Source organism: Pleurodeles waltl, chromosome 3_1, assembly GCF_031143425.1.
Source record: "Pleurodeles waltl isolate 20211129_DDA chromosome 3_1, aPleWal1.hap1.20221129, whole genome shotgun sequence".
In the NCBI taxonomy this organism is placed as follows: Eukaryota; Metazoa; Chordata; class Amphibia; order Caudata; family Salamandridae; genus Pleurodeles; species Pleurodeles waltl.
In genome coordinates, this window is record NC_090440.1 from 1,091,991,821 (window position 1) to 1,092,017,896 (window position 26,076).

The 26,076-nt window shown below is 44.5% G+C and overlaps 1 protein-coding gene across 13 annotated transcripts in view; it reads left to right on the top strand.

The window, feature by feature from the left end:
• NCAM1 (neural cell adhesion molecule 1) overlaps window positions 1-26,076 on the top strand; it is a 974,982-nt gene that overhangs the window by 599,117 nt on the left and 349,789 nt on the right. For all 13 annotated transcript variants that reach the window (XM_069224356.1, XM_069224353.1, XM_069224357.1 and 10 more), the window contains exons 4-7: window positions 4,399-4,542; window positions 11,401-11,538; window positions 12,739-12,856; window positions 16,815-16,978. In XM_069224356.1, coding sequence (XP_069080457.1) covers window positions 4,399-4,542; window positions 11,401-11,538; window positions 12,739-12,856; window positions 16,815-16,978 — 564 coding nt within the window. The remainder of the gene's footprint in view (window positions 1-4,398; window positions 4,543-11,400; window positions 11,539-12,738; window positions 12,857-16,814; window positions 16,979-26,076) is intronic.

Below are 26,076 nucleotides of genomic sequence, written 5' to 3' on the forward strand. Positions count from 1 at the left end.
TTGCAAGAGGGTGATGATCTCCAGTGAACAACTAATAATTGTTCTATGAAAGACAATTTTATTAAGTGTTCTATACAAACAATATATCAATAGTAGATGTGTATCCCCTACCAAAAAAAGTTGGGACAATAGGGGTTTGGATTTGATATGGTTCATGAATATTAATCAAATCCCTCACCAAAATAACATTTCATAACTCTACACCTCTGAGGTTGGAGCATGAAAATATATTAGAGCCCTGTCCTTCAAGTATTCTTGCTCTGAAGCATCTGTACAGCGTTGAAATTGCAGCATAGTATTACACTAATACATTTCAACATCCTCCTCTCCTGGGTTGAAATGGAATCCATCACTTTAAACAGTCTCATGAAATTGCCAATTTTAGACTAAGAAAATTAATCATTTTAAAAATTGAATATACCTAAGTTAAAATTGTTACATTATTTGGTAACTAGTGCCTGAATCACTTTACCGTCTACATGTTTGTGGGTTACCTTAACATTTTGTGATAGCTTCAACTAAATTGATAAACCTCATTTGGTTGTCACCGAACTCAATGGTTGAGCTGCGATGGGATAATGGCAATATCCATTATGCTGAATGTCTGAATCCTCCCAGGTCTCCCATAGTAAAATAATGTTGAATGACTCTATGAATGATAGCCAAGGAATGCTTCAGCCCTGGTTGAATATCCAGCAATATTCCAGCTCACTATTTTTATAAGGCCTGGACGTAGGGTGGTCATGCCTCTAGAAATAGAATGGGCTGTTTTAGGATTGGAACCAGTTGTTGCGATGGTGTTTATGTGGTGTAATTACCGGGATTGTCAATCTATGTACGCTGCATCTTGCAAATATAAGAAGTCAATTTGGAGTGGGGCAGTGCTTTCAGTCATGAGAGATGTAGGTCGCTTAAAGTTTTAATGTCCACAGTAACAAAACACAGCAGGTTTATAGTGATAGCCAAGAGGAATACCAAAATGTCACTGGTTCCACAATATAAATTGGAACATACAGGGAAGGAAATTGCTGACCATCTAGGGATTTTTTAAATTAATTACAATACTGTGCCCTCCAAATGGTTTTTGGGCAAATCCAAACCATGATACCGACTCACAAAAATTATTTGTTAGAAATTGGCTGGATGACTTTATTCCTAAAATGGGTTGAATTCTCAGTTACCCCTTCATCTAACGAAAGAATTTGAGCCAGTGCTAAAATGTATATCAAGTTCTCTGGGGGAAGATTCATCACAGGCAACTGCTGGGACACTGGCCCCCAGTTATGCGAGGCATTATAGAGGCGGCTACTTCCCTCATTCAGCACTGTGTTTGCAGCTGTGTCTAATCACTCTTTGCAACCCCAGCAGTTAGGATGGTAATGGGTATGTTTGTTACCTCCGAAAAGTGACTGGCTAACACGTGCATAGTCCTTATATTATGTCATTAGGATTTATACAGCACATGGCTATCCTGGCAGGTGTTCCCAGCGCTACACTACCAAACGGCCTGGCGATATATCAGAAGACTATCCCTATTCCAGTAGGTTAGGAACAACCAAGGTTTCAACCTCTTCCAGAAAGTCAGAAAGGAGTGACAGGCCCTCAGATCAGGGGGAAGGGAATTCCAAAGCTTTGTGTCCGGAAAGAAAAAGGCTCCACCTCCTTGCTAGGGCTTCCTGATTTTAGGACTTAAAGCAAGGTCGAGGTTACTTGAACTCAAGGACTGACTGGATGAGTATGGTGACACCAGAGATCTCATAGAGCTAGGGCCGGCATTGGATAAACATTTATGCACATAGCACAGTACTTTGAATGAGATGCAGCACTCAATTGGGAGTCAGTGACGTTTGTGGAGCTGATTTGCATTCAGATAAAACTCTGGAGGATGGAGTAGAAGTCTAGCTGCTGCGTTTTACATAGTCTGAAGTCGCCTGAGTAGGCTCTTCTTGACGCCTAGATAGAGGATATTTCCATAATCCAGTCTAGCAGTAACAAAGGCATGGATGACCGTTCTTTGGGCAGAGTTTTTAAGCCATCTTAAGATGCTTAAACAGGTGGTAGCCACCTTAGTGTTTTAATAGCTCATGGATAATTCAGTGTCCAACCAAACTCTCAGGTTCCTAACCACAGGGGCCGGGGTAGGAATAGTACCAATCACCTGGGGCCATAAATTGGCAGTCGTAGACCTGATGGCTGGCGGCGTGGTGTTTTTTAGCTGATACCATTGCCCTTGAATCTTTCAACATCATCAAGAACGTCTGTGAGTTTGTGCCATTCTTTCTATTAATGGCTTAATGAGTTCTCTAAATAAAGAGTCCAGTTTCTCACACAGTCTTTCGATACGCATTATGTCCAGAGGGCCAGAGGAAAGCTTACCTTCTTCTGTCTCAATGCCTACTTCACAGGTGGAAGGTAGTCTTTGCACCTTCCTCTTGCTCTTGGCCACCAGCTAATGCGAACTGTGATTAATACAAGAATAGGAGAGATTGTGGCTATTCACAGCTGTCCACCCAAAGGGAGGAGCAGAGTTTAGGGAACAATCTTTGTCCAATGTCCCACTCTGGACAAAACCCTTATTTGAAAGGCGCCGTTCTGCTAATTTGATCTCTTTGCTTAACACTCCAACACACAGAATAAATCTATCTGTGGTTCTGCAACTGGCAGATGAGTTTGTTGTACCTGCGACTTTACGATTACCCATCGTAGACTGTCCTCATTCACCCTCAGTGACCACCCTCAATGTCAATGGCAGATGAAAAAGGGGCGGCTCGGCCACGTTTGAGTGCAGGCGGGCGCTGCTGGGCCCACGCTTGGCCAGGACGCGTTCCACACAGCTGGAGAGTGTATTTATTTTTGGAGCGTCTCCCGCTCCTCTCAGTCCCCACAGCACACTGGTCCTGGTGGTCCTGGAAGGCCCTGGCAGGGAGTCAGCCGAGTGAAGAGCAAAATCCACACAGCGGGAGAGTGCGTTGATTTTTGTAGCGCCACACAGTCCTTTCCGGCCCCACAGCACACTGGTCCTGGAAGGCCCTGGCAGGGTAGCAGCTGAGTGAAGAGATCTTCTCATCAAGTGAACTATGTGAAAATCTTGCTGGACTTCAAGGAATGTGAAATGAAAGGGTGTATGAACAACAAAATGTAAATGCCTCCAAATAGACTGTAAAAAATATTTCAAAATGCATCAGCAATTAAGCAAAAATGAAGCATTTTTTGTAATTTAGATTGTGATGGAAAGTTTTCTGATAAGATCACAACAACTCAAGATACTTCATTTAGTGATATGCAAATGGTTATTCACTGAAACCTGATTTCTACACATCTTTGTTTGTGTGCTATATAGTTTTATCAATAAACCTGCTTCTGTATGCAAATTTAGTGGTTATTTCAATACAAAATGTACTGTCTGTAAATGACAGTGCACTAACACACCATGCGTTAGTAATATATTTATGAGGATGTGCTCCAAAACGCAACACCCGCTACATATCACATCCTTACCACTCTCCTGATGAATGGGTGTGGCTCATTGGCTACATTGTTTTTATGTGATGCTTGAATTTTTCACAGTCCACATGGTTTAAATGATGTAACGTTGATGACAACACCCCGACTCTGAAAATTGTTCTACTACCGCTGCTTTAACTTGCTTAATTTTAAGGGCATGTCAGTGTATACAAGGTATGTAAGCCGAGGACGCTGCTGTCGCAAAGCATATTTATTCCTGGATATAATGGTAACAACTTCAACAAAATGTAACCCAAAATAGAGTGTCATTCTGTCAGAAAAGTTCAGTATCACCAGCATTAGTGCAAAACGACCTCCTGTATAGTGGAGAGCATTGACCTTTGAGACACTAGCACCTTCATGATAGTCCCCTTGCAATGAGGTCTTCTCACTGGCAAAGTCCAGTACTTTATCAGCCTATTACTGGCCTTATGGTGTTTGGCGTTAGACGGGGTCATGGTCTGAGAAGGTTTCATCACTCTACTACTAGTTCTCAGGTAGTTTTTGGAGAGAGGCATCACAGTGCATCCCTTCCGTTACAAAATGTTAACTCATGTAATTCTATAGCTACGTGGACGTATTGAGGGAACGCAGGAAATACGTTTCGCTTAGCTTGTATGTTATGCAAAAAGTTCCTCCTAAGAAGCTATAGCGGAGGTCTTCTATCACACAAAATCGTCAACATGTTCTTTACTTTAGTTATTTACTTGTTCAACGTTTATATATAGCGTGACTACTCAGCTAGATGTCGATGTACTTTACGGTGAAATAACAAAAATGAACATTATGAACTATCCGTATAGAACAGTATAACGCACGAAATAAGATAATCCAACTCTTTAGTTCTGTAATGCACATTATGCAAACATTTGCCTTCTTCCTTTCTTTTTATAGAGAAAATGGTGTTCAGAAACGCACCTTCTCCCCAGGAGTTTACAGAAGGAGAAGATGCTGTTGTCGTTTGTGATGTCGTCAGTGTACAAACCCCGTCTATAATGTGGAAGCACAAAGGCAGGGATGTTGTCCTGAAAAAAGATGGTAAATAAATTATTGATAATGACACGGATTTTGTAATTTTGAAAAGTTCTGACACACACACCACACATACGAAGGAAGCAATTGTGTAGCAAATATATGCCTGCTGAATTGAACCTCAAATTATTTTGAGTTCCCCCCTTCTCCTGTGTAGGAGTTCCATGGGAAAAGTGACAACGCAATATTTTAAACATAAAAAAACACTGGAATTCTCTAGTTACAGTTTTGTCTGTTAATTATAACTCGTGCCCTATGGTAACTGTAACTTGCACACTGGCAATGCAGTTTTTGTATCAAGCACTTAATTGAATTGTTGCAGTGATATTGTCAGTGATGTCATAGAAGATGTCATGAGTGATGTAATATATGGGGTGCTTAGCAGTGCGTGGAAAGTTAACTTCAGTTATTTTCTAGTTTTTTTTTGCATAAAGTAATTTTTTGTTACCACACGTAAAGCCAACTCTTCCCCCGCTGCGTACAGCCTTTGGTTATGGGCTGTTGGTCTGGCAGGCCCTGCATCCAACCCATCAGCACAGCGCACTCCCTAAGCCACTTTGCCACTTCAGGCCCTGGGGACCCTATCTCTGGAGGCTTTTATTTTGTATTCTATTTTTTTAAAGGGAGTGGCTGAATACTATTCGAAGAGAGGAGGGCTGTGGTGGCTGGGGCAGAGGATGTTGTGGTAAGCCTTAATAGGCCCCGTGGACCACATCCTCCCAAGGCCTGTCGCCATATGAAGTGGAGGGAGGGGGTGGGGGGTCAGGTGGCCTTCCATCTCAAACCTTAAAAGGTACCAGGTACCCAGTCCCCATGGCCCACTAAAAAAGAAGTGGAGGGTCGCACAAACCCCTCCCCAAGCCTATTGTTACCCAGCAGACCCCATCCCTGGGGCCTGTCCTAATTGTGGGTGGGTGCCCCAGGGCAGCCCCCCTCCCCGAGACTTACTAGGCCACAGAGGCCCTCTGGCCCATTTCCATAAAAAAGAGGAGGGGTGCACAAACTCCTCCCCAGGCCCATTGTGGTTCTGGGGACAGCTTCCCCTGGGTCCTCTCCTAATTATAGGTGGGTGCGCACCAAGGGCACCCACTAAGCAACAAGTTAGGGGCTGCGGGGGAGCACCAGGGCCCCTGTGGCTACAGCCGGCTCTGTGAAGGCTGCAGGAGCTGACATTGCTCTAGCCGGTAGGAGCAACTAATTTTGCTTGCTCCCGCCATGTGGGGACAGTCTGTGTTTCCCTGCCTGCAGGAGTGAAGGCAGGGAAACAGAAGTCTGACCTCACCTGACAGGAACATTTTTAAATAACCTGCTGGCTGGGAGCAGGCTTGCCTTCCCTGCCCACACTCCTAGAAGCAAGGAGGGCATGTTTCCTCTCAGCTGGCAGGAGATTTAAAATCCTCTCATCGTGCAGGACAAAAATATGTTTTCCCTGCCTGCACGGATGTGGGTAGGGAAATTACTGTGTCCTGGGGGTGGGCTCCCTGGGACACTGTAACTGAACTGGCCCAGGAGGGTGGGGTCCTTGGGGCCTTAAGAGGCTCTGGGAAGGGGGCTGTGTGGCCACCTCTTCCTTTTAAGTATTCTTTGGCCCTGGGGAATGGGGCCTCCTGGGCCTTATAATGTTTATGAAGGAGGGCTGCATGGCCCCACCCCCCTTTTGTTATTGATTTGGCCCCAGGGACGAAATTCTAAGTGTCTTTTCAAGACCTAGGAGGGGGCTGTGAGACCCCCTCCCCTTCATTAAAATATCTTAGAGCAGGCGTATCCAGTGAGTAGCCCGTGAGCTACAGATAGCTCTCCAACCACTGATAAGTAGCTCTCACATGTGCAACCAGGCTACTAAATAAGAACCTTTTGATTGGTTGAATCAATGTACATATGCTAAATTTGTGTATTCAAGGCAAAAATGTATATAGTTTCAGACCTCATAAAATGATGTTTAGAGAAAGATTAGTGAATTTCTAAAACATATTTAAAGCTGATTTTTGAATGCTGAATCATGTAGGGAGATCTAGTGCTAATATTAATACTTTTATTACCTTAGCCGTGGCATTGTGCATTACACATGTACAGGCATTCTAAATTGACAAAGCCTTATTTACACTACTGCTGGCAACCCTGTTTGGTTTACTGAGGTGATCACTTCTAGTAATCTTGCATATGGTGGCAACCCTGTTTGGTTTACTGAGGTGATCACTTCTAGTAATCTTGCATATGGTGGCCACTAATAATATTAGTAGCTTGCAATTATTTTAATTGAACGTAAGAAGCTCTTATTACACACAAGATTGGAGACCCCTGTTTTAGAGGCTAGAGGCGAGTGGGGCATGCGCTCCCTCCCCCTAAGTGATGTATGCAATGCCCCCTCAGGCCCTAGCCCACCCTGGGGGTATGTTTTTTGTTGGGCAGGAGCCTGCATTTTTGTTTTTTCATGTTTTTTGTTTAGGGCTCTGGACTGAGTCCCGAGTCCTAAGGTGGCTGCCACATCGTTGTTAACTCCTTCGCTGCCAGGCCTTTTCCCCCTCAGGTGCCAGGCCTTTTTTTTTAATCTATTTGGGGCAGTTTGCGCTTAGGCTCTCATAACTTTTGTCCATATAAGATACCCATGCCAAATTTGCGTCCTTTTTTTCCAGCATCCTAGGGATTCTAGAGGTACCCAGAGTTTGTGGGTTCCCCTGAAGGAGACCAAGAAATTAGCCAAAATACAGTGAAAACAAATGGAAAAAAAGGCTGCAGAAGAAGGCTTGTGTTATTTCCCCTGAAATTGGCAGCAACAAAGGGTTTGTGGTGCAAAAATCACAAGCTTCCCAGCGTTCAGGAACAGGCAGAATTGAATCAGAAAACCCCAGCACAATTTTGGCATTTTACTGGGACATACCCCATTTTTACTATTTTTTGTGCTTTTAGCCTCCTTCCAGTTAATGACAGAAATGGGTATGAAACCAATGCTGGATCCCGGAGAGCTAAACATTTCTGAAAAAGTACACAAAATTCTGAATTCAGCAAGGGGTAATTTGTGTAGATCCTGCAAGGTTTTCCTAAAGAAAATAACAGCTGGAATAAAAAAATATTGAAATTGAGCTGAAAAAACCAGCCATTTTTCACCACATTTTACTCTGTAACTTTTTCCTGCGATGTCAGATTTGTGAAAGCAACATACCGTTACGTCTGCTGTACTCTTCTAGTTGCGGGGATATATAGGGCTTGTAGGTTTATCAAGAACCCTAGGTTCCCATGGCCAATAAAGGAGCTGCACCCTGCAATGGGTTTTCCTTGTATACCTGGTATACAGCAATTCATTTGGTGAAAAATAAAAAGTGAAAAATAGGTATCAAGGAAACCTTTGTATTTCCAAAATGGGCACAAGATAATGTGTTGGGAAGCAATGGTTATTTGTACCCCTCTGAATTCCGGGTCCCCATACTACCATGTGAAATAGTCGTCCTTTTTACACATTGTCTTACATTTGGAAGGACGAAATGGAGAGAAAGACAAGGGGCAATAACGCTTGTTTTGCTATTCTGTATCCCCCCAAGTCTCCTGATAAAAATGGTACCTCACTTGCATGGGTAGGCCTAATGCCTGCAGCAGGAAATACAACATGGACACCACATTTTTATATTGAAAACTGACGTGTTTTTTGCAAAGTGCCTAGCTGTGGATTTTGGCCTCTAGCTCAGCCGGCATCTAGGGAGACCTACCAAACCTGTGCATTTTTGAAAACTAGACACCTAAGGGAATCAACGATGGGGTGACTTGTGGGGCACTCCCCAGGTTCTGTTACCCAGAATCCTTTGCAAACCTCTAAATTTGGCCCAAAATACACTTTTTCCTCACATTTTGGTGACAGAAAGTTCTGGAATCTGAGAGGAGCCACAAATTTCCTACCACCCAGCGTTCCCCCAAGTCTCCCGATAAAAATGGTATCTGACTTGTGTGGGTAGACTTAGTGCCAACGACAGGAAATGCCACAAAACACAACGTGGACACATCAAAATGATCAAATACTAAACTACCTGTTTTTGCGGGGGCACCTGCGTTTTTGGTCCTGGGCTCAGCAGCCATATAGAGAAACCTACCAAACCCAAACATTTATCCAGGAAGGTGTGACTTGCGTGGATCCCCCAGTGTTTTCTTACCCCAAATCCTCAGCAGACCTCAAATTTAGCTAAAACAATCACATTTTTCCCACATTTCTGTGTGGGATCACCGCACCAGGACAAATTTCCTACCACCTAATGTTCCCCTCAGTCTCCCGGTAAAAATGATACCTCACTTATGTAGGTGGGCCAAGTGCCTGTGACAAGGAAGAGCCAAACACATGTTGAAATTGAGGAGGAGCCAAAGCGGGTCCAAGAGGGCAGTTTAAAAAAAAAAACATTTTTAGACTGACAATTGGGGCAGAATTGTTTTCGGTATAGATTCAACAATGCTGAGTGGTAGGAATTTTGTGGAGTCCTGTAGATTCCAGAAGGTTCCATCACAAAAATGTGTGATTTCCAGTAAAGTTGGAGGTTTGCATGGCATTGTGGGTAAGAAAATGGTGCGGGTGCATGTGAAGCACACCACCCTGGACTCACCCAGATGGTTCGTTTTCAGATGTGTCTGGCTCTAGTGGATTTTTCTACATTGCAACCTCCCAAAGTCCAAGAAGTGCAGCCCTCACCATTCCAAGTGAGACGATTTTGAGAGTTAGCCAAGCTCTCATTGCCAAAATGTAAAACCAAAACCCAAAATAATTAAATATCCTCTTGCTTGCCTTGGGATAAGATGTTTTAGTGTGCTGGGGGAGAGCTGAAAGACTGTTACCCCTCTCAGTTGGGGAGGGGGCATAGCCATGCCCATACTGGTTGGTAGCCACCACCTCACTATTCCCTGGCATCTAGTAGACTTTCTGCCCCCAAGGGGTGTGGATTGGGAGTAATTGCCCCATGAACACATTTGGCCCCATTTATTTTGGGTGGGGGTATGGCCATACCCCCAGCCTCTTATTTTGAAAAAAAAAACTTACTTGGTCTCCGGTGGGCTTTCTGCCGCCCTCCAAAAATAGGCTGATCTGCCCCCAAGGGGGGTAGATATGGCCAACAGTAAGGTGTCCCCATGGGGAGTGACCCTTGCCCAAAGGCCTCCCCCACACAAAAAACACACATATACACACACACCTATCCCTGGTACCTAAGTGGTTTCTTGTCCAAGGGGTCACTCCCCTTGCGTGAAATTGGTGGGAAAAAAAAGCCCTGGTGCCTAGTGGCTTCTGGCCCCAATGGGGGCAGATCAGCCTAATAAAAGTAGGCTGATCTGCCCCCGGGGGGGAGGGGGTGCAGAAATAGCCGTAAAATAATTTGCCCCCCCTGGGAAGCGGCCCTTGTCCGAAGGGCTGCTCCCCTTATAGTCATTAAAAAAAAAAAAAATCCCTGGTTGATCGGGCAGCAGAAATGCTGAGAGAGACATGAAAGCAGATGAAAGGCCTTTCATGCCTCTCTCGCCCCCTCCACGTGATCGGAGGAGAAATGCATTTCTGTCTTCCGATCCGTGCTGGAAGCTCAGGGGTAAGCCTCTGATGAGGTCAGCGCGCAGGGCGGGAGGGGGGGCAGGGGTGGAAGGTGAAGCAATTCCCCTTCCATCCCTGCCCAGGGGAGGGGGGTGCTTGGCCCTTGGGGGGAGCGCTAGCGCTCGCCCTGAGGGCCCATAGCAGGACGAGCTGGTCTCGTCGCCGGCACTGGGCAACCATGGCCGAGGGCGAGACCAGCTTGTCCTGGGTACCCAATCAGTTAATATAGTGGCAGCCAATCAGATCTCTTCAAGAGATCTGTAGGGTATGTAGATCCTCTGCGGCGGGATATATACAAAGTGTTAGAGCATTATTTGCTCAAAAACTACTGAAGCAATTTACACCAAATCACAAAAAGCACCATTTCTGGACGGTGATCTACTTTTCTGCCAAATTTGGTGTAGTAATATAAACATTGATATATAAAAACCAAAAGCACACTAAAATTCACCAGTTTTCGTTCACTGAGCTGGCAGTAACTTTTACCCTGCCATTCACTGCTAATGACCTCACATATTTCATCCCTTGTGACATGTTAAACAAAATCACTGATGACTTCTCAAGTGCTCTTATTCCATGTCATTTAAGTAATACAACAGATCAAAAAAGTTTGTTATTGCAAGAATAATGTACAAGTGTTTCTGGTCAGACCACTTAATGGTGTGTTAGACTGCTACGATGCCACAGCTTCCCAACGTTTTTGATTCTAATAATTCTATTTAGCAGTTTGAGGAAGCTACAAGATTCTTATGGACTTCCACGGCTGTAGGTACCTTCCATCTGTTAAAGTGAGCAAGTTCCAAATTAAATATTCTTAAGTAAGCATGTGTAAATGTCTGCTGCCTGTTAAAAAATGTATAACCATCAGCGAGGAAGAATGTTGGACTGTCAATTACATGACTGAGTGTATCTTTGTAAAATATTCGCATGCATGGAGACACAAAATTACGTGACAGTGTGTTATTTTGTTATCAGTTCAGAGAAAGTGTTTTAGCAATAAGATATCATAGTGTTCAAATGGAAGGAGGAATTGAGAGAAGAATTCATAACACCCACCTTCCACATAACCTCCTTTACTAAAAGCCTATACTTGATTGGATACTTGCGGACGCTTGAGTCAGCATATCTGCCAGTAGCTGAGCTGCGCATATAGGCATGGTCAGACTTCATCCAACAGTCATTGAGGCACACTCATGCTGAATCAACCAAAACCAATCATAATTAATATGCCTCCACAAGACCATGCCCGTGATTTGTGATCCACTTTTTTGTTTTGCTTGCTTTATTTTCGTTTCTTTTTGTTGTATTTGCAGTCCGATTTGTTGTCCTCACCAACAACTACCTGCAGATCCGTGGAATAAAGAAAACGGATGAGGGGATATATCGCTGTGAGGGTAGGATCTTGGCTCGTGGGGAGATTGCCTTCAAGGATATCCAGGTGGTTGTGAACGGTAGGTATTTTGGAGCCAAGAAAGTGTCGCAAACTCTGCCAGGAAGACAAAGCACCACAAACACTCATGAATTAGATAGAACATCAACCCTAAACTTAATAGTCTAGCCTTGTAAGACTGCGTTAGAACAGCAAGCAGCCCTTGTTGATTGCTTTACTAGATATGCATGTGTGAAGCAGATGGGAAATTAAAACGTCAGACCTAAATTTCAACATCTGGTGATTCAAGTTTGAGCAAATTGCATAATGTGATAGCTAGCATGCACTCTCATGGCTAGGGGGTTGTTGTGTCAGCTCTATCTGTGCCTGTGACAAACTTGGGCAGCATGTGCAGACATTAACTTGGCACTCTGCAGCTGCTACTTCATTTTGAGTTAATTTTCCTTTTTTAACAGATTAGTTTCTTCACGATGATATTTCAAAACTTTGTTGGTATTGCGCCTTTTCTCCTACATTAAAATTTTTCTCCTTGTGCGTTCTTTTCAGAAGTCTTTCTAAGTTTGTCATTTCCGAACTTTCGTGTTGCTCTGTTTTTTATAGTACATGCTTATGTTTTAGCACATTAATGCTACTTGTAAACCTCTGTTCCTCGCTTTGTTTTTCACTTCAGTCCAATATGCTATCATTTTCACTTTAGGCTTCCACGTATGTAATTGTTGTCCTTGGCCGTTTCTGTCATTCTCTCTTTTCCTTGACTCATGAAGTTGTATTTTCAAATTTCCTCTTTCTTTTGTTTTTCCTTTTCCTTGTTTTTTTCTTATATATTGATCTTGTGATCTCTTTCTTTTACTTTTTCATTTTTTTTTATCTTTCCTTTTGCCGCTGTAAAACTACGTACCTTTCTTGACACTTGTCCTGCCTCTCTCATTCCCTTCCTTCCTTTCCTTTCTTTCAGCTCTTGACTGTATATTACCGCCCATTTCTCTCTCAATCTTTCGCTTTATCCTTCTCCTGCTTGAAATTACACTACTCATCAACACGTCATCCTCTTCCTTGTAAAAGTTCACCCAACAGCTTCCAACCTGTGCTGCTGCCACTTTACCTCCATACACTGTCGCTCCTACCTCAAAGAACATTTTGCTAGGCTTTTCCTCATTTTCTCTAAATGACTTCAATGCTACTCCTTTGTCTCACACACCACCTACCCTCAACTGTTATATTCCAGAAAGTCTTATCAGGTTCCCATTCTTTTCTTATCCAGTGGCGCCTACTGTCCGGGCTCGACAGAGCACCGTCAATGCCACAGCAAACCTTGGTGAATCCGCTGGCCTGGCCTGTGATGCTGATGGATTTCCCGACCCAGAGATAAGCTGGACAAAGTAAGATTTTATTTGATTTTGTTTGTAAATTATGTCTGCACACTTCGAAATATTGATAGCATTCTATAATGCTGGTGGTCACCAATTAAATGGTAAAAACGCTGGTTTGAGGTGTCACAGCTTCATCTGGTCAGCGTAGGTCGGCTGTATGGTAGGCAGTGCTATGCAGAATTCAACATTTAAAACAAAATAAGTGAATTGGCAAACTCCAATTACAGAAGTGACATGGCCTGAGTATGCCTTAAGAAATAGGTTTAAGGAAAGGATTGTTATTATTGAGGATATTATAAGTAGTTATTAGCCAATGGAACAGCCTATCTCCTGCCATTAGGCCATACATATTTTTCACAAAATGTTATCCAGAACTTCTTAACCTGTGGTCCAGGGACCCTTGAGGTTTCGCGACAGCTTAGAATCTTAATTAATATTAACATATTAATGAAATGTATATAAAGAAAAAAGCAAAATGTGCATTTGAAATTGGAGGGGAAAAATTAAATTCGTATCTGCAAATTGATTCATGGGAGTGTTGGAAGTGTATCAAACAGAATACAGTATGGATGTTAAGTGGCCTCAGTTTAGAAAAGCAAAAAGCTTCCTAATAAAATTAAAATTTGGATTGTTTTCTCTTTGTTTTTGAATTAAATAAAATATTTCATCATTTGTGTATTTGTTTGTTGGATGCTTGTTTCTATATTTTTTGTGTATTTTTTTTATGTTACAAATCTTCGAAAATCTTTAGGGTGGGGTCCCCGGCTTCCAGTAATGACTCAGTGGAGGTCTCAAACATTTCAGTAATGATTCAGTGGGTCCCCCGGATTCCAATAATGACTCAGTTGGATGTCCACAGACATCTAACGGATAAGAACCACTGCTGTAAGCGTCTTAGGGTGTCTTACAGAACTTATTTTTTTCCATTTTTATGTCATACAGTTTGGCAATAGCATCCAAGCTTCCGTAGGAATGAGGGTTTCATGTGCTATGGGTAATTGAATGACTCGCTGTTTGAACTTCTCAATCTTCCCACTTCATTGCCCTCATGTCTTTTCTATTTAAAAGGCCCCAGTTTGATATTTTTCAACTGCTAAACTTGGGAAGAATTTAGGAATGGGGATGCAATTTTAACTGGTGCTCATGTAAAGCATGTTCCAATCTTTGGTTCGCGTTCGCACTTTATAAATAAATAAAACAGATGCCAGAGGAAGAAACAACATACCGCCATGAGCGCGATAGGCGCCACAATAAAAATAGCATTTGGAAGAAGGCGGTCAAGTAACCATAAAGTCAGCCCCTAGAAGGCATAAGCACATGAAAAGAGCAGAGAGCATTGCAGTGTAACCATGTATTCTACCCCCAGAGGGCATAGTGAATTACACATTTCCAGGCCTAACAGGCCTGCTAGAATATTATTACAAACAATGCCCTTAGAACACAAACTACTCCCAGCTGTAAAGCAAAAGCTCTATCCTTGAGAGATCTTAAAAAGATATTGAATGATGATAGAGGTTATGATTTTAGCCCACTCTCCCAAACAAACCTAGTGAGGAGGCACAGAAGATGAGCTGGACGGAAAGAGCACAACGTGATGAAAGTTTTGGCAGTGGTTCCATTGTCCTAAGACCCCCCGCAGGCTGAGGTCTGAGTTATAGGCAAAAATGTGTTGAAAAAGAAATGCCCTGCAAAGCATTATAGGATGTGTTTCCCGAGTGCAGTGAATATTAAAGTATCGGCTGTCCTGCTGTGCAAGGAAAGTTGCGTTAAGAGTTTCTCTTGTATTTCCTCAATTTAAAAGGTGTGGGTTTGTATATTTTTCAAGTTCTAAACTTGGGAAGAATTTAAGAATAGGGCTGAAAATTTAACCTGTGCTTATGTAAAGCGCTCCAATCCTCCAGACGAGTTTGTGCTAGATAAGTAAATAAAAAAAGAATGCAGCTTGCAGCCTTTGTCAGGTGCAGACACGCAAAGAAACAGTGAGATGCCAGAGGAAGAAACAACATACCTCCACGAGCACGAAGCAGAGCGGCAAAAGAAACAAGCACTTGCAATGCAGCGGCTCTCACATTACGTCGAGTTAAAGGTATTAGCGTTGTAAACTCCTAACCGGACTTTTCTTGCCACATTAAGTGAAAAAAATAAAATCAAATGAGCGTGCGCTGTGTAAAACACATAGGCCCTCATTCTGACCTTGGCGGGCGGCGGAGGCCGCCCGCCAAAGTCCCGCCGTCAGGTTACCGTTCCGCGGTCGAAAGACCGCGGCGGTAATTCTGACTTTCCCGCTGGGCTGGCGGGCGGTCTCGTTCAGACCGCCAGCCAGCCCAGCGGGAAAGAGGCTTCCACGATGAAGCCGGCTCGGAATCGAGCCGGCGGAGTGGAAGCTGTGCGACGGGTGCAGTTGCACCCGTCGCGTATTTCACTGTCTGCGCAGCAGACAGTGAAATACATGTAGGGGCCCTCTTACGGGGGCCCCTGCAATGCCCATGCCAGTGGCATGGGCACTGCAGGGGCCCCCAGGGGCCCCGCGACCCCCCCTACCGCCATCCGGATCTCGGCGGTCCGACCGCCGGGATCTGGATGGCGGTAGGGGGGGTCAGAATCCCCGCGGCGGTGCAGCAAGCTGCGCCGCCGCGGAGGATTCAATGGGGCCGCGGTACACTGGCGGGACCCCGCCAGTGGTGCCGGTCCGACCGCGGCTTTACCGCCGCGGTCGGAATCCCCATTGAAGCACCGCCGGCTTGTCGGCGGTGCTCCCGCGGTCCTCCGCCCTGGCGGTCAAAGACCGCCAGGGTCAGAATGAGGGCCATAGTCCAGAAACCATATGGAAAACATGGAGCCTCGTATGTTTCCAGTAGTTTACCGGTGCTCTTGAGAGGGGGTAAACACTGGAAAAGGCATGACGTACGCATGCTTTTCACACATGAAAAAATGAAAACGAGCATATTTTAAAAGGCAAGCTTACGAACCAATTAAAGTGACTGCCGTAACATGGGCGTAGTTAGAATCCCCCTAAAGAGAGATTAGAAGAGGGACGGAGCACTTTGCGCTCGCCCCTAAAAGTAGTGCGCCAACACTTAGATATATGGCTGATCGTGCAATAATCCATGTAACTGAGTCGGTCTCCAAGGCGATAACAAAACAGCCTCAAGGCGGGATAAACCTAAAGCATTTACCTAGCAAAACAAAGGAATTTGGAAAGGTAGACCAACGAACAAATTAAAGTGATGGGCGTGGTGAAAGCCCACAAAATAGATTACAGCTTCTTGAGAGACAGTGCATGCGCGCTGCCTGGGCTCGACCTAAAAAAGTAGAACGCCCAGGGGACATTGATGAGTAGAAGCAGGTGAATGACCATGGTTCCATGAGCACTCTTGTATTAGTATAATGAATGGCTCAGAATCACAAGTAGACGTCTGTCATTTCAGGAAAACTAACGTTTTAATTCGAGAAAGGTCAGCATGAGGGTTGTATGGGTCATGTTTGTGAATCATTGTCCAGAGCTAGTGTTAAATATTTGTGATAATTGTTGGTATACGGGGTATATGAGGTAATTGGTGTTGGGTGATGTTTGTGAGAGGTTTGGTTAATCTTTAGAGGTCATTAATGTGTCATGCTTAGTTGTATGAGCTTGTACAGGACACACTCCTCATTACTATTGTTTTTTACTCTAGAGCGGTAGCTATTAGCAGACAAAAGTGGAAGTGGCCAGGATCCAGGGAAAGTGAAGTGCAAAGAAGATTTGGGTTTTTGGTTGTATGTGATTTGATATGTGACCTGGTATTGATCCAGATAGTGGCAGTGGCTTGGTGTTGAGGAGTCGGTAATTGGAAAGGGGGTTTTAGGTGGTTGTTCTTGGCTCTGCATTGTTTGTCAGTTGATGTGTGAATTTGAGCATCTCTTTGAGAACATATAATATTTTGTTTTCGTTTTTTCCTTCTAATGCTTTTTTCAATTTTGTGTTCAGGGATGGCGAAATGATTGAAGATGACAGCGACAAGTACAAATTCACAGAAGATGGTTCCGAAATGACTATTTTCAACATTGACAAGAATGATGAGGGGGATTATACTTGCATAGCAGAAAACAAGGCCGGCGAGCAGGAAGCATCCATCCTCCTGAAAGTCTATGGTAATTTATCTTGTTGCATGCACCCACATGAGGCAAACACAGCTAATACTAATAGCTTTTAATACAGAACTTAATTTCGCACTTTTGTTGTTTCTAAATACTGTATGTAGGAAGTGTACCTAATTACTAATTCAGTGGTATTCGGTTTACTGACCTCGATTAGATTAAAGGCTGATATGTCCTTGCCGAATTCAGACTTGTTGATCACAAGAGCTTTGAGTCACTTGACTAGCACCGTTTTCATTTCTTGTTTGTTAGAAACAAAGTCCAGAACTGTTATAGGATCTGTATTATCTTGCAGAAAGGAAGATTATGCTATTTCACTTCCAGCAATATGTATCAAGTATTTCCTAAAAATCATAGATTGGCAAAATAATACATTTCTGCATAATGGAATGGTGTGATTCTCTCTGATAATATGACTTATCAACCAATAAATGAGGCAACTAATGTATTCAGTCTTTAAAAATTCACCATGTTGATGAAGTTCAGCCCAAATTATATTATTTTTGCTTAATATACTCACTTGTTTGTTCAACATTTAAAAGTAGACAATTTTCAGTTTTCACTAACCTTCCAAACCACTCTCAGAGTTGTAGGTCTTTTTGCAAAATTGACACCTGTTTATATGATATATGAAAGCCTATTCAGTACCCATGCAAGCAGAATCTGAGTCAATTCATTTTATTCACCACATCTGGTAATTGCTGAAAGTCTCCAGCTATGAATTGCTTATCTTTTTGGTGCAAAGCAGATGTGCTTTTGCCTAGTACCATTTTGACCAAAATTGATAAAAACATCAGTTAAAACCGCTTTTATTAGAAGTCTGCAGTATCAAGTTATATATATTTATACGGAGAGGGCAGCAGTGCCTTCAGATCTAGGATTCAAACAAGCCTATTTAGTATTTAATATTAGAGTTTTCCCATCACTTACCCACACAAAAAAACAAGCCAATGAAAGAATATGTCTGTAAAAGTAAAGTGAATTTTTCTCTGAATGTATGCGAGGGACGTTAATTTGCTGGTGGCTGTTGGTGTTCAGGGCACAAACCTTGGATACAAATTTCCACTGGTGAAAAACCATGTAGGCTGTTCATTTCGCTAGTAGTCCTCTTCAGTTTTATGTGTTTGTTGCACAGCAATCGTCTGGGTAAAAAGTAAACCAATGCAATTATTTGTGAAATGAATAGCTCTACCTACCCGCCTAAGTGGTGTGAGTGAAAATATTGTGATATTGTAGATTCATTAGATTCAGACCTGCAGAAGCAGAGAGAATAGAACCTATTGGTACAGCCCCCTCTTTCATTATGAATTCAAACTAAATTATCTGAGTGGACTTGTGGCGCATGGGTTTTCCAAGACAGAAGTGGAGTGGTGGAAAGCAGCTTGCTCCTAACATAATGTTCAAAATTCCTTAGAACATACTCAGCATGAACTAAGGAATCAAAACTATGTTTTCTTTTTAAGATCACCGGGAGGTTGCACAGTTAATAGAAGGCAAGAATACTGCACTACCATTCATTCTTGAAGCCCAAGTATTTTTGGTTGACTGCATTAACTATTGCGTGTGGATAGTCAACAAACATTCTAACTTGGTTAGTGCTGAAAGCTGCCAGTTACGTGTTTTACGAACTGGCAACTCACGCTCTTAATACACGCGAGGCAGCATTGTTAGCACCGTGATAGCTGAAAGAAGTACATGGGAATATCTACATCTTTATAAAAGGACTAATTTGAAAAACCAATGTTTTGGCGTCAGTCAAGGGTAAAAAGGTACAGGTTTTTAATCTTTCCTTTGGTCCTGAAGCGGCCCAAAAAGGGAAAGGGCCAAAACGTGTCGACCTCAGTTTGTGTAGAGGGTTTGCAAAGAAAAGAAAGTTGACCTATAAGGACTTTAGAAAGACATCTCGGTATGATTAAGGTTGACAAAGAAGAGTAGAGATGTGACATCAACCACCTGTTTCATGTGGATCTATGTTATTTACAATGGAGTTGACCACAATAGACATAATTGAGGAGATGGACAAAAAACCTTGTGCATAATGTGATTTTCAAAAGTTTGTTGTTATTTTATAAAATCCGGTGTAAAGTGAAGCAGTAATTTGTTTTTGTATTAGACATAAATGTATTTGTTGTTTCTTGGAGTTGGTTAAGTAAATATGAATGAAGTTAGGATGTAATTAAATTACATGTCTAATGATTGATTGATGGTTTCATTGTTTCTGAATAAGCTTTAGATTTTTTCCTACTATATGACCATGTCTCATTTTCACAGTTACGTGTCTTTCTGTAGAACGAAAAGGGCAAGATAACCTATGTATTTTACTTCATTAGGAGTAAGATGTCTGATATTGTGCTGTAGGACACCAGAAGCCCATCGCAAGGTGTAAACATTAGCACTTATACTGACAGACGCTTATGAATCGAGACTATGTTCACTTAAGTCTTTCACCGGTGCATAGATACTCAAACATTGACTGATCTGGCAGTCTAATCTGATAGAGACTTTTAGTTGCAGATTCCTTACCTTAGCATTCCCCCAGGCGTCAGACTGGAAATTGGAGATTTTTCTTTGAGCAGTACCCTTGTGTGTCGTTAGGTGGTGTCGGTCGACTTTGCGGGCGCCCTTGGTGTCTTGGTCGCCGTGATGATGTCGGGAGTAGTAAATAGATGCTGCCTCTGCTCGGTGATGTCAGTTCTTTTCTTTCCACACCACGTGCTGATCCGGAGAGAGCTACCCTGGTCAATTTTTGACCGACTTTGACACTTTTGTTGAGTTTTTGGTGAAATTTGTGGTGCCTCGAGGATGTCCCCGAAGATCGGTTTCAAGCCACGCAAGGCCTTTCACCGCATGATTTCGGTGATGGATCCGCACCGGGTCTGTTTGTGGTTTTTGGTGCCTGCAGCATGACCACAACCTGAAGTTGTGAGCCGAGTGACGGGCCATGCACCCGAAGGACTTGAGGGAGTCTCCCTCAAGCTTATGGCGGCCCGGCGCTCGACTCCGTATCGATCCCGGTGTCACTTGAGACGAAGGTCTCGAGACCGCTTGCGGAGTTGCCACCACTCGTCGTCCTCTATGTCGGGTCATCCAGGTGTGATGAAGAAGGCTAGGCATTCTTCGACTTCACCCCTTCGCTCGGCTGATGCGACGTGGTAGGAGCGTAAACGCTCTAGGCATCCGCCCTCTGACCCTACTTCTGGGTCCGCTCCACACCTCCCCAACTTTCCGGGAGCCGGAACGACGTCTGCCCAATTGAAAGAATTCTATGAGGCCATCCGTCTAAATTTTGGGCAGTCTGACCCCTCTCCGGCACCTTTGGGTCATAGGGGTTTAGCTGGGGGCCCTTCGCATTCCGTGCCGGGGGCTCCGGCCCCAGTCACTGAGGTGCCCTCCGGATCCGTACCAACACCGGTTGTACCTTCAAGACCTTCCCCTGTGCCAGTAAGAACGCCAACGCTCCTGACGTCGACCCGATCCTAATCACCGACGACTCCGAGTTGGAGCGGTGCCGGCTGATACCGCCCTCTTATTTGATGGGTTTTATTCACCCTAGGTTGGATTCAGACCCTTATTCTTAAGGGTATGAACTCAGGGATAGAGTGGAAGGGTCCCTGGACCCCTATGAATACCAGGATGCCCCTAATGTGGACTGGGCACAGGAATTGGGCGAGGCCACTGGTCTGGATACTTCTCCAGATGCTGGCATGCTTTCTTCTCCTACAGCAGAGGGAGCTACTTATTCTATAGTAGTCAGTAGGGTGGCTGAGGTCCTTGGCCTCGAACTGCCTACTGTTGAAGTCAGGTTTAATCTCCTGATGGAGGTGCTTCATCCAGGGGCTCCTACATCTGAGCCTTTCCTTCCTTTCAATGAAGCCCTCACTGATACCCTTCTGGGTACTTGATCCAGACCCAGCATAGGGGCTCCTGTGAACAGGACAATTGCTCACCAACATCGGGCCACCCCAAAAGACCCTAAATTCCTGTAACAACACCCCACACGTTAGAGCCTTGTTATCCATGCATTCTTGTCATCTGGCGCATTCCCTTCTGCACCTCCGGATCGGGAATCAAAGAGACTGCACCAACTTGGGAAGATGTTTTTTTCCTCCAGTCTAGCGTTGCGATCAGTGAGCACCGCATGCCTTTTGGGCTGTTATACTCACTCCCTGTAGGATATGGTTGCGCACGTCTTGCCGCAAATACCGGAGGAGGCCCAGACTATCATCTCCCAAGCAGTTGCTGATGAGAGAGACGCAGCGAAGTTCATTATTCGATGTGGGCTGGACACGACTGACTCTGGGTAGATTGGTTGCATCAACGGTGGCCTTGAGGCACCATGCCTGGATGAGGACATCTGGTTTCTCAGGGGATGGCCAACAGACCCTTATGAACATGCACCTGTCTCACTTTGGAGACAAGGCGGACTTGAGAAGTTCAAGGACTCCCGGGCTACGGCTCGGTCCCTCGGCATTTCAACTTCCCCTCGTCCCCAGCAGTCCACCTTTTGCCCCTTTCTAGGCCACGTACGAGGCTCCCTGTCGCGTCCCTTTCCCAGCTACCGTGCCTCCCATGCTGTTCAGGCCCTGTGTGGACTGGGACGTGGAATCCCACAGGCTCGTGGGACAGGGAACCAGAGTTCTGCCCAATCCACCCTGCCCCTGCTAAAGCCTCCCAAGTATTCCTAGTCTGTCCTCCCACTCCAGATCGGTTGGCGGCGGAATTTGTCATCATCTGCGCCACGTGGAATCCATCGCTACCAACAGGTGGGTTTTGCAGATCGTCCAAAGGGGCTACTACCTCTCCTTCGAGACTGCCCCTCCGGCCATGCCTCCATTGTACGCCCGCGTACCGGAGGATCATCTAGCACTTCTCCGCAAGGAAGTCGCTGCTCTCTTGGCCAAGGGAGCCATAGAGAGGATCACTGTGCCAGAAGTAGTTTGTGGTTGTTATTCCTGCTACTTTCTGGTGCCCAAAAAGGACAAGGGCTTAGGTCCTATCCTAGACCTTTGGGCCCTCAATCTCTTCTTCAAAAAGGAGAAGTTCAAAATGCTCACCCTGGCTCAGGTCCTGTCTGCCTTTGACCTAGGAGACCGGATGGTAGTGTTGGACTTGTAGGATGCTTATTTCCATTTCCCTGTCTTGCCCGCCCACAGATGTTACCTACAATTCGTGGTAGGTCACAAGCACTTTCAATTTACCGTGCTTCCCTTTGGCCTCACCAGTGCCTCTTGGGTGTTCACGAAAGTGATAGCGGTGGTTGCAGCTCATGTGCACAGGTTGGGTGTTTCAGTCTTACCCTACCTCGACGACGCGATGTTGAAGGCGGACACGCCCTAGAAAGTCGTCTCCCACCTTCAGACTGCGGCGAACCTCCTGCACACGCTAAGGTTCACTATAAACGTACCGAAGTCACACCTGACTGCCTCTCAGACGCTCCCTTTCATCTGAGCTGTTCTGGACGAAGTGCAGTTTTGGGTCTATCCTCCCAAAAAGTGCATCCAGGATATTCGGGCTATGATTCTGATCTTTCTGCCTCTATCCTGGATTTTGGTGAGAATGACTCTGAGGCTGCTGGGCCTCATGGCCTCCTGCTAGTCAAACATACCAGATGGCATATGCGGGCTCTGCCATGGAACTTGAAGTTCCAGTGGTGCAGCATCAGGGAAATCTCTCCGACATGGCGAGATCTCGGAGGGGACTGAGAAAGACCTGCAGTGGCGGCTTTCGAATAAGGATTGGGTCAACAGCATCCCTGGTGGTTTGAGATCTGGCAGGCTCTCTGAATGCCTGAGCAGACAAACTCAGCCATTGATGCATAGCCGATAACTAATAGCATCTCCATCCGCAGGTGGTGCAAGGTCTCTTTCAGCATTGGGGAGAGCTTTGGTGAGATCTGTTCGCCTCTGCAGAGAATGCCCAATGTCAGCTGTTTTGTGCGTTGTGAGTTTCCAAGGCAGCACTCGCTCGGTGACACTTTTTGTCTCGAGTGGAACTCCAGCCTCCTTTACACTTTTCTGCCTATACCACTTCTGTCCAGAGTTCTCAAGATCAAGAACAACCGGGCCCACGTAATCTTGGTGGCTCTGGACGGGGCGCGGAGAGTATGGTATCCAGAGCTACTGAGCATGGCCACGATCCTCCACTCAGACTGCCCCTTCGGGAGGATCTTCTATCATGGCAGCAGGGGACGGTTCTCCGCCTGAACCTGTTCAATCTTCGCCTTTATGCGTGGAGATTGAGCGGCGGCAGTTGACAGCTGTTGACCTTCCACCCAAAGTCTGTGATGTTATCTTGGCAGCCAGGCGTCCCTCCACCAAAACGGCATACGCCTGTTGGCATAAATTTGTGGTAAAGTGTACCAACAAGTCTGTTGATCTCCTCTCTGCTCCTCTCTCTGAGGTTCTTTTGTTCACTCTTTCTTTGGCCCAGCAGCGCTCTGCTTTGGGCACCCTTAAAGTTTACTTATCAGCTATCTCAGCCTTTCTTAGTTTGCCTGATCAACCTTCCCTATTAAAAGTCTCCTATTAAAAGTCTATAAAAGTCTCCTATTGTTTGTAGATTCCTTAAGTGTCTCACCCATTTGTTTCCACCCACTCCATTTATCATGCCTCAGTGGGACCTCAATCTTGTCCTTACTTACTTGTTGTGTGCACCTTTTGCGCCGTTACACAATTGTCCCTTAAGGCTCCTTACTTCCAAAACTGTTTTTCTTGTTGCCATCACCACTGCTCGCTCAGTGAGTGAGGGAGCTTCAGGCTCTTTCTTCGAAGTCCCCATTTTTTCTGTGCACCCTGACAAAGTGGTGTTATGCACTAGGGCCTTATTCCTCCCCAAAGTAGTTACACCTTTTGATGTAGGCCAGTCCATCACTTTGCCTACTTTTTCCACACCTCCATATCCTTCTCATAAAGAGGAGAGACTCTACCGCCTCGATCACGAAAGTCCTTTGGCGTGCTACCTCAATCATTCTAAAGATTTCTGGTTGGACGATCAACTCTTTGTTGGATGTGTATGTACAGAGAAAGGGTAGGTGGTGTAAAAGCCACCTTGTGATGGGTTATTCTTTGCATCAAAATGTGCTGTTCTTTGGCAAAGAAGCAACCCCCTGAGTGCTTGCATGCTCATTCCACCAGAGTAACTGCTGCTACCACAGCGTTAGCATGCAGAGTTCCCGTCCTGGATATCTGCCAGGCAACAACGTGGGCATCCCTGCACATGTTTACTAAGCATTACTGCCTGAACAGTGAGGTCCGCAGGGACGGCTACTGCGGTTGTTCGGTCCTGCAGGACTTTCTAGTATGATCTTGGTTCGCAGCCCACCTACGAGGATAGCATTTGTTGGGTATCTATTCTAGGGTAAGGAATCTGCAACTTGAAGTCTCTATCAGATGGACAAGTTACTTACCTTTGGTAACGATTTGTCTGGTAGAGACATATTCTAGTTGCAGACTCCTTATTGACCCACCCATCCTCCACACTTACAAACTGATTTCTAGTGACAGGGATTCCCCATACGGGGCCTTAGCTCTGGTGCATCATTTTCAGTGTTCTTCATGGCTCTGCGATTTGGTGTGGAAAGTCGTCAAAAGAAACTGATGTCTCCTCGCAGAGGTGGCGTCTACGACTCCCAACATCATCACGGCGACCACAACGCTGGCGGAGTCGACCAACACCACCTAACGACGCGCAAGGGTACTGCTCGAATAAAAATTTCCAGATCCAGTCTGACGCCTGGAGGAAATTGTAAGGTAAGGAATCTTCAACTAGAATATGTCTCTACCAGATAAATTGTTACTGAAGGTACGGAACTTGTTCAGTAACATGTTCAAAATAAATTAAAAGTCAGTGCCATTGAGAATCAGGGGTGTGATGTATGAAATTTCTATTCACAAAAAGTGCTTGCAAACTGATGATATGTCTTCGGAAATAACAAGACCTGCGTCACAATAATTTCACACTTTTATTTACATAACTATGTTCACAACGGCCCTCAACAACCAGCTTCCAGAGATCCAGCAGAACAAATGACACTCTCTAGAATGTCGCCTAAAGGACTTGAGTACATTACATACCTAGCAACAACAAGAACCCATAACAGAATACAAGGCATAACACATTTCCCCCATTAAGAGAAAGAAATATACACAAGAAAACCAAAAATAAAAACACAACACTGAAACCATGTTGAATTGATGTGATGAATTGAAATTATCAAAATGTTTCGGTTTATTGACCATCCTTTTTGATTTCCGTAACCACCTCCCATTCTTTGTTCCCTTCCATCTCTTCTCCCCTATAATCACTTACTCTTGGCAAAATATCAGAGTCCATTCCTTCACAGTTATTTGAAACATTGAGTTCCCTTCCAATATAAGCGCCTATATTTTTACAACCTGTTTAAGAATAAACTAAATAAGATGCGCCTTTACTAAACTCATATGACTTACTGAGTCCACTACTATTTGGCTTCATCTCATCATTATTTACTCGGTCAAGGTGCACCACATTCCCTTGTAACTTTGATACTCTGCTCTTGCTCCACCACTTCCCACCTTCTACTTAACCGAGTGCTTCGAAACCTGCACCATCCTTGTTTTATGGAAATACTTAGACCCCTTCTTGTTGAAAGGCCTTTGTATTCTAACACATTCCCCCTCACTGAAATCTACATCTTTCACATTTTTGAGTTCATCATACTTTTTTTTATTTTGTCTTGAGAACTTCCTACTCTAGCCTTGATAGACTCTAAACTGGGAAAGTATTTCTCATGACCTAATTCCTCCAGCACCCAACTGGGAGACAAATTACTGCATGAGTGTCTTTCCCTTAAAAGTGCAAATGGGATAACTCATGTCATTGATTGAGGGGTGTTATGATAAATCCACACCCTAACCGCCACTGCTTCTTGAACTCTCCTTCCTGTGGAAGTAGCCAATTGAATAGTAACTTTAATCATATGATTTACCCCCTCTGCCATGCCATTTCCTTGAGGACCAAACAATGCTGTAGTTAAGTGCTTAATACCCTATCTTCTGAGAAATTCTACCATTTGTTGCAATACAAATTGAACTCCATTTTCTGTGACCAGAAAT